The following is a 9,445-nucleotide window of genomic DNA, read 5'->3' on the forward strand; positions in this document are numbered from 1 at the left end:
TCTTATCCACCTTTTCTCCTCCTTCACCAGTGACACACACCTTTGCTCAAAATGGGAAACAATGGCTGATTATGTGCAATGTGTCCGCTGTGCAATCGGGACGAATGTCTGTCGCAGCAGGATTTCTTGTGCGGACATATTTTCTGGAGCCTTGCTTTCACTTTCCATTCTCTCTGCGGCTAGTTAATGTGACAACCTCTAGCATGACTTCAGTTTGCTTCGCCGGCAGAGCAGGACAGATTTGCCAGTGAGCACAACTTTGCCCTGGACATCTTCCCTCCGCCCACCTACCTAGCCTCACCCTGCCGTCCATACTTTCTCCTAACCCCCTTTCATGTTGCCAGCTCCTTCCTGCTTCTCTAAATGCTTATATCAAGATATTGATATCTTAATATAATATTTATTATATGCAGAATCTTACCTTTTACGGATCTTGAGGTGGCATTTGTAGGGTTCCCAATAGGCTAGGAGCGGAGACAGGCCTTTGCTTCTCAACATCAGTGGCTTTTCAACACCATTGGCCAGCACAGTATAGTGGTTATGAGCAGATGGATTCTAATCTGGCAAACTGGGTATGATTGCCCACTCCTCCATCTGAGTGGAGGAAGCTTATTTGGTGAACCAGATGTGTTTCCGCACTCCTACATTCCTGCTGGGTGACCTTGGGCTAGTCACAGAACTCTCTCAGCCCCACCTACCTCACCAGGTGTTTGTTGTGGGGAGAGGAAGGGAAAGGAGCTTGTAAGCCACCTTGCGTCTCCTTATAGGAGAGAAAGGTGGGGTATGAATCTAAACTCCTCCTTCTTCATTTATGTGGCTGAAAAGTCAAGGTATGCTCTGGGACACCTGCTTTGCACGCAGAAGGTCCCAGTTCAACCTCAGCTACAAGGATAGAGTAGTAGGTCGTGTAGAAGACTTCTTACTTGAGACGCTGGAGAGCTGCTGCCAGTCAGAGTAGCTGATATTGACTTTAGAGCCATGGCCAGACTCAGCATAAAGCAGCTTCATTGGTTCACCAGTTCCCTCCGGAAACCACTCTGTTCAGAGTGAATGTCAGGACTGGTCTCTCTCATAGGCATGTTCCAGATAGTGGCCTGTTTATTTTGTCTTATGGATGAATGCTGTTAGTGTATTAGTGAGCCCCTGTCTGCATAGCATTGTCTCGGATTCTGTTTCTGGATATTTGAGTGTCCATACCCTTTGAACTGACTTGTAGACTAGTAGCTCTGTGCATTTCATTGGTTTTGGTCTTGCTGTGGGAGACGCAGCTCCTCCGCCTTCCACATGGTCTCTCCCTTTCCTTGGCAGTGTGCTGGACGCTGCGTCGGCCATGGTGTGGGCTCGCAGCACCGTCTTGTCCGGTGTCAACATCAGAATGGATCGGCGGCTTCGTCCTCGTTCTGTGATGAAGGAAAAAGGTATCGCTGCTGCCAGGCAGGAACTGTGCCCGGCGAGTTTTCTTTCTTTCAGTAAATATCATGCCTTGTGTGTCTTGTGCTTGACATTTCCAGACAGTTGTGTGCACAGACGACGGCAGACATCTGGTTAGGTTTTCTGGCAGGGCTGTTGGCTGTTTCTTCTAAATCAGTGCCCATGGTGGGGAATGCACTAGAAATTCCATTGATTTTGCCTGTTGGTAAACCTTTTGTATGAGGATTAATGGATGGCTGGAGTTTCAACCAGCAATTCCACTTCTTAGGAAAGGGAAAAAATCTTAAGTGCTGTAGGAAGTCACTTGTGTCATCTTGCAGTTTAGCAGAGAGTTAAGACACCTTGACAAACAATCTCTCTTAGCTACTCTGAGGTCTCCCAGACATTAGAGAACTCTTGGAAAACAATAGCCAAGGACTCTATGTACCAGTGTCACACAAGTAGGCCCTTGCAATATTTCCCTCCTCCCCAGCTTTGATTTCTGGACACTCTGAGTCTGAGCCTGAATTTTTCAACTCAAAGGTCTGGAAGACAAGGGGACAGAAGCAACAGATACTGGAAAGCAGGAAACAGTGAGTTGAGGACCTGGGGCTGGATCCAGCCAGCCTTTCTACTGGTGAAAAAGGAAGATGTATAGAACAATAATCAGCCAGGCCAAGGCTAAAAAACTGCATCAGACGAAGGGAGGGGAAATGCACTGGTATCGGGGTGAAGGAAGAGGCACCCCGCACGAAATCACTCGGTGTCAATGATGATAAATGTCAATCATATATATGTATTTCAGAGAGTCTCTATATTCAATAGTTTCAAGTAAAAAGGTACGCCACAGCCCTCCTTTCAAGGGTCGAGATCGTCAAGAAAGTCTACAATCCGGTACGATACCCGTAGGAGGAAGCGAGCAAAACTTAGGCGCGCTGGTGGACGTTTTTGACTCAGCAAGTCTTCTTGAGTGTTAATGGCTGAGTTGAGCCAAGCCATTCATAAATTTGGAATGTTGAACCCATTGTCACAATGTTACATGCTCGTGAATGTGGAGCCATTCAGCCATTAACACTCAAGAAGACTTGCTGAGTACCTTTTTACTTGGAACTATTGAATATAGAGACTCTCTGAAATACATTCTTCTATGTGTTCTTATAGACTGCATAATACTCTGATGAGTCATGTAGGAAAATAGCTTCTATGTTTATGTATCATAGTAACGAAATATATGATATATGATTGATATTTATCATCATTGACATCGAGTGATTTCGTGCGGGGTGCCTCTTCCTTCACCCCGATACCAGTGCATTTCCCCTCCCTTTGTTTGATGCGGTTTTTTAGCCTTGGCCAGGCTGATTATTGTTCTATACGTTTTCCACAACTACCTTTGCTTTTTCCTTGAAAAAGGAAGATGTCCTTTTTGGCCATTGAAAGAGGTCATGCTGGCCCGTGTGGAATGGGCGATAGGGGGAAAAATCTGGCTAGATCCAGAAAATTCGGCTGAGTAAAAATCACAACTGGAGCAAAAGCTCAGAGAGAACCCAGAGATGGGAAATGGCCTGTGATTTATAGGAAAGAGAATGACAGGTAAAGAAGGTTTGAAGCACTGGGACTGCGAGCCAGGGACCCGGCTGGACTGACCCTTCTGCTGGGTCTAGACTGCCCACTGTGGCTTTTCCTGTCACTTGTGTTCCAGAGGGTCAAAGGAGCAGTAGATGAACTCTGCATATTGATACTAACAAAGTAGCCACTGCAGGCAATTGAGTAATTGCAGAATCTGCTGAACTAAATTTCAAACCACCTTTTGGTTTCTTGTCCTCTCCGACACCCCTTTCAAGACCACCAGTTAGAAGAAACTGCTCCACAGAGAAATGTGATGTGTTTTGGCGGACGGGTCCCTGGCGACCTTGCAGCGTGGACTGTGGAAGCGGGTTCCAGTCACGACGCGTTGACTGCATCCACAGGAGAAGTAAGAGACCTGTAGCGGATCAGTACTGTGCCTGGAGAAAGAGACCGCTGACCTGGCAGCACTGCAATGTCACGTCCTGCGACAGTATGTAAACATTTATTTATTTGTTTTAGAAAGCCCTGCTCGCTTCGGTGATTGTGCGGCCTTGAATTCTAGAATGGTGACCTTGAACTCTAAAATGAATTCAATGAGCCAGATCTTGAGTGAAACCTGCCCTCCCCAAGAATTTTTGAGCAATGTTGTTCCACTCAGTTGACACTGAAGAAATAGAAAGCAAAGTAACTCCTGGGTTAGATTTAGAAAGAGTAGACCCAGGCTCATAGAATCATAGACTCATAGAGTTGGAAGAGACCCCAACGGCCATCAGGTCCAACACCCTGCAATGCCCATTTTAAAACAGCTTGCTCACAATTGAGTCACCAGACCATGGCCACATAGCCCGGAAAACCCACCAGAACGAGTCTCCTATGGGTTATTCTGCAATCATTTTGTGAAAGATGGCAGAATTGAGTAGAGAAGTTAATATTTTATGCAGATCTTAAACTTGTCTTGCATGAGATGGGATGCTGGTGTAGACCATTAGCATCAGAGTATCTGCGATGCTACATATCAATCCTCTTTCAATTCTTGTAATATTTCAATGTATTTTTCCAGAAGGTGAGTGCAAGGATACTACTCACTATTGTACATTTGTAAAGCACCTAAAACTGTGCTTGATAGAAGTCTACAAACAGAGGTGCTGTCAATCATGCGGAGAAGGCTTTTCTTCTATGGGAAGTTCGTGATACTATGATGAAGATATCACAAGAAGAGAATTCGGCTCTCAATCTGGAGTGCTTTGGATCGTAAAGACAGAGGAGTAGTCTAAATTGACTAAAAAGAGAACATAGGAATATTCCAGACTGGATATGTATTTTTCATCTGGTTTCTCCCTCGTTCTTGAAACTGAAGCGGAAATGGATGTTGAAAAAAGAATGTCACTACACCTTATCTATGGAACATTACAATTTTAACAACATTGGGAGGAAAACTCATTGGCTGCGAAGCTCTCGCAAAATACTCCGGATCGTATCGAGCCAGTCATATTTTAGTTTACACAACTTTTTACAGAATTTTGGAATGTAGTGACCAATCTGCTTTGCTTGTTACCTTCCTGGTTTAGATCCATCTTTAGACAATACTGAAAACAAGTAGAAATTGACAACTGTGGTTTAAGAAGATTTGCCAATAGCAGCATTTCCTTAATGTCTGACAAAACGCAGTGTTATTGCAGATTACGTTTTGTGACGATTAGTTGTCAGGTAGCGTCCTAATTCATTTTTGTTCCTTCACCTAAGTGCCTGCACAAAAGCCAGTGTGTGCACCTTTTTAATCAAACCTGCCACTGCCTGTTTTTCAATCAATCACTGTTTTTCAATCAATGAGGTGACATTTTAGGGAGAGGTACCCATGGCGTCTGCTTCAATCTCACTGGAATCTGATCAAAGCTGGGGCATGATTAGTCTATTATGAATCTACATGGGAGCTTAGCATGAAGGTTTTATGTTTTGAGAACTGTTCTCTTCTACTCAGTCATATGGGAAATGAGAGCCGATCTCTGGCCAAATGCTTCTGTCAGGCTGGATTGCCCTTGAAGAAACGGCCTATACTTTCCCAGTCACTGGAAAGTTTGAAAAACAAAACAGAAAGAGTTGTTATACATTGAGAAAGACATGTGTTAAGTATCAGCTTCAACCGGGTTTCATTTCTCTCGACTAGCATGCATTTAGAATTATTGCATGCCAGTAAATCCTCAGAAAGACAGACCTGAAGTAGCAGTTTTTTCCTCTTACAAATTATGTGTGTGATTCCGGGGCGGGGGGGGAAGGGGGAAGGGGGAGGAAGGCAGTTGGGCTTTTGAGAAATGAAAACCATGCAAAATAGGAAATAAATGTGCCAAGATTTGGGATAATGGCATGCTATTCTGAATGTTCCATCTCCGAAAGTTATGGAAAACTGCAACGAAAATTTACCGGGGGTCGGAAGGATTATAAAGTAGCAAGAGGACCAGCCGGAAAATTGTGGACAGTGAGAGAGACATTTTTTGCTTGTAATTCTAGAACTGGGGCAGGATGGGGTAATCCAGTGATAATGGCAGTCGGTTCAGGACAGATTAAAAAAAAACACAGCACAACATATAATTAACTTATGGAGTTTACTGCCAGATGATACAATGATAGCAATTGGCTTGGATAGCTTTAAAAGGGGATTAGGCAAATTCATGGAAGGCAAAGCCATCAACTGCTGTAAGCTATAAGCCATGATAGATCAGTGGAAACTCCACATCCAGAGGTAATATGCTCCCAATTACCAGATGCCAAAGACCGCGAGTAAGTTGCCTTATTTATGGGCTTTCCAAAGGCATCTGGGATGGTGAACTCTCCTGTTGCTGAGACAATAGCCAAGGAAACTGATTGTTTTCATTTGCAAGCGTGAGCACTTGTGCAAATGCCAGAAGATACGTAGAGTCTGTTCAGCGGGACCTTATAGTAATTGTTCGGCATCAAAGGTTTTGTTTTCTGTACTGTCTCTATTAGATCGATACATGGGGCAGTTCTGCCTCGCTGACTGTTAATCTAGCGCTACTGGAAAACAAGCCTGTATTGGGGTTAATTGAGTCCTCCACTGATGTGTACAGAAGAGATATATTTAATCGTGATCTAATCAATGATTAGACTTTTGAGGCAGTTTGCAGTTATTGCAGTTCAGTGGTAAAACTTTTCTTGGACTGTACCACTTCATTGACTATTTTGGAGGGAAAACCAGTGGTGGGATCCAAAAATTTTAGTAACAGGTTCCCATGGTGGTGGGATTCAAACTGTGGCGTAGCGCCAATGGGGCTGGACAGGGCACGACAGGGGCGTGGCTGGGCATTCCAGGGGCGGGGCATTCCTGGGCGGGGCAAGGACGCAGCCACTGCGCCAGTCCTTGGGCAGGAAACGAATGCACGAAGATGCAGGCTGCCACGCACGCCGGTGCACCTCCTGCTAGACTGCTTCAAGTTCTGCACGCTACTGCTGAGAGGAGGGGCGTAACTAAGGCAAAGGTCACGTGGCAAAATCACCCATTAGTAACCCCCTCTCAGCACACACAAATAATTAGTAACCTGTCGAAGGCTTTCAATTCCTCTGAAGATGCCAGCCACAGATGCAGGCGAAACGTCAGGAGAGAATGCTGCTAGAACACGGCCATACAGCCCGGAAACCACACATCACCCAAATTAGTAACCTACTCTTGGTAACCTGTGAGAACCTGCTGGATCCCACCTCTGGGGAAACCCTCTCTACAGAGGCCTAGAAGTAACCAACAAATAGATAGACCAAATGCCAGAGGGAAAGTTTTGTTGAAGCCTAATTTTTGACATGGTCAATGTAAGGGTTTTATAATATGGAAGACTTGCCTTTGAGTCACAATGGAAGAAGACTTGCCGTTGAGTCACAATTGACTCATGGTGATCCCAGGCATTTTAGACGAAAGACAAGGAGAGGTGGTATGCCGTTGCCCTCTTCCACATAGAAACCTTAGTCTTCAATGGTGGTCTCCCATCCAAGTACTAACAATAGCCAACCGTGCTTAAGACTCCATTGGAGGGACACATAAAACACTATGCAATTCACCATCTGTAGACTGAATGGTAGTTTTATGAACAGCTTTACTACTCAGTTCTGCTGACTATGTATACAGTCATCCCTCCCACATTGCGACTTTCCACATCCTTGTTTTGACTTATGGGTCAGCACCAGGTGGGAGCAAGTGGTGGAGCTGCAGGATTTTCTGGCGGCCTGCATGTGGTGGCAGCTATTCAGCTGCTCTGGGTGGCTTCTATTTGTCTGCTCCAGAGGCGCTTCTACCCATCTGCTTCGGAGACCGAGCAAATGGCTTGGATGGCTATATATGGCCCATGCCTCCACCCCTGGCCCACCCCTTGGCCACTGCGCCTTAACTGAAAATACCCCATAAAAGAAAAAGAGAGGGCAAAAAAAAAGTACACAGTTTTCCAGATTGCGGGGGAAGAGGGAGCCCCCTAAACCTAAATCCCTAAACCTAGTGATGTGGAAGGGACAACTGAATTAGCCAACCCTTTAACGTACTTTAATGGGGAGAGTAAAATATGTGCCATTTAACTCAATGGACTTAGAACTGCTTTTGTTGGATCGTTACCCTAGCTTTCAGATCAGCCATGGGTCTTCTGTGTTTATACTGTTTTTAAATTAAAACACATGTAATATACTTTTGTATATATTTATTACGTGTTCCAAAAGTGCAATATTGTTTTTTTTGTACAGTGCTTATCGGTTTATTTAATGTTTGAAAGCAACAAACTGCTGGCCCTCCTGTGTTGCTAGTACTTTGGTTAGGAAGACATGATCTCGAGACCGCACAGCTGCGGATGTAAAAGCAGCTTGTTACGGACCTCCATTTATTATTCTCACGCAACTGCAGCAACTGAAGGTGTTTAATATTATTCATTCATAAAGGTAATTTTGATATTCACCAAATAAATACTACTTTGGTTATCCCAGCTGTGTCACGATGTGGAAATGGTTTGTTGTTTTGCAAAGGTTCGTTATCATTTGGAAATGGTTTGTTATTTTGCAGAGATTCGTTATTACCTGATATTCTCACGTATAAGTCTACTTTTTCGGCACATTTTTTTGTGTCCCACCCAGTGTTTTTGGAAAGCAGGTGGGACTTCTGTCCAACTGAGCTTTCAGACCTGCAAAAAAGACTTGCTTTGGGGCAGCGGCTGCCATCACCATGCAAGCATCTTCACTGTGTCATAATAAGCTATCCGTGTTGAAGGAGAACCTGTAGGGACTTTTTAAAAGGGGGATCTTGTTGAGCATCTTCCCTATGAAACTCTGAAGAGATAATGTCTGTGAGAGTTATATATTCCACTTCAGGACTTTTATTGTTGATACCATACTGCTTTTCTTTGAAATAAATATTTAAAAACATTTTTATTGGTATCTATTTTTATTTTTGAAATTTACCAGTAGCTGCTGCATTTCCCACCCTAGACTTATACACGAGTCAATAAGTTTTCTCAGTTTTTTGTGGTAAAATTAGGTGCCTCAACTTATATGCAGGTCGACTTATACACGAGTATATACGGTATATGGAAATGGTTTTGTGGCGAGGTTCCTCAGAGGGGTGATTTTTGAGCTGCCCACTTCCCCAACTAGTACATGAATAGATAAAATTGTTTTGTCCTGTGGCTGTTTTATCCAGGTGAATACTTTGATTGCCGGTGGCTCTCCGCAGGGTCTGGAGTGGAGGTTTTTCACGTTACCTACAGATCCTCTTGGGTGGAGAAGCCAAGGACGGAATTCAGGACCCTCTGCCTAAAAGCAGGCGCTATTCCATGGAGACATGTCCTCATCCCAGAAATATGCAAACACAAACGGAAACAGCCTGACGCAGTGTCAGAACATGCCCTGTTTCTTACCCGCTTCCTTCCAAACAGGTGTACCTTTGAGGAGCAGCAAGTGAATGAATAAAAAACACTGCCTCCGCCATGATGTAAGGCAGCATGGAGTTTCCATGAGTAGATTTCATTCGGTGAGGAGCATTCATCCAAAGCAAATGTTGCTGGCCGTCGAGTGGTCAATGTATACATGTCAACCAGACTTGTGTAAACAAGAACCAAACAAAGAACTTCTCAGTCGTTTAGAAGAACAATTTGGATTTATATCCCACCATTCGCTCCTTTAAGGAGACTCAAGGTGGCTTTCAAGCTCCTTTCCCTCCCTCTTCCCTCGTGAGGTAGGTGGGGCTGAGGAAGGTCCAAAGAACTGTGACTAGCCCAGAGTCACCCAGCAGGAATGTAGGAGTGCAGAAACAAATCTGGTTCACCAGATAAGCCTCCGCCACTCAGCTGGAAGAGTTGGGAATCAAACCCAGTTCTCCAGATTAAAACAGAAGGCAAGAAAACAATCCTGAGAGCATGCTCTCAAACTGGATCAAGGACCCATCTTACAGCTATGTTGGATGTCTGAAAGAAACCCTTAAGCATATGCT

The 9,445-nt window shown here is 44.4% G+C and overlaps 1 protein-coding gene across 1 annotated transcript in view; it reads left to right on the top strand.

The window, feature by feature from the left end:
* Positions 1-6,259, top strand: part of ADAMTSL3 (ADAMTS like 3) — a 211,202-nt gene extending 204,943 nt beyond the window's left edge. The window contains exons 30-32 of the mRNA XM_048481642.1: positions 1,309-1,418; positions 3,255-3,469; positions 4,040-6,259. Of these exons, the coding sequence (XP_048337599.1) occupies positions 1,309-1,418; positions 3,255-3,469; positions 4,040-4,170 (456 nt within the window). The 3' untranslated portion in view covers positions 4,171-6,259. The remainder of the gene's footprint in view (positions 1-1,308; positions 1,419-3,254; positions 3,470-4,039) is intronic.
* The last annotated feature ends 3,186 nt before the right edge of the window (positions 6,260-9,445 follow it).

Source organism: Sphaerodactylus townsendi, linkage group LG17, assembly GCF_021028975.2.
Source record: "Sphaerodactylus townsendi isolate TG3544 linkage group LG17, MPM_Stown_v2.3, whole genome shotgun sequence".
In the NCBI taxonomy this organism is placed as follows: domain Eukaryota; kingdom Metazoa; phylum Chordata; class Lepidosauria; order Squamata; family Sphaerodactylidae; genus Sphaerodactylus; species Sphaerodactylus townsendi.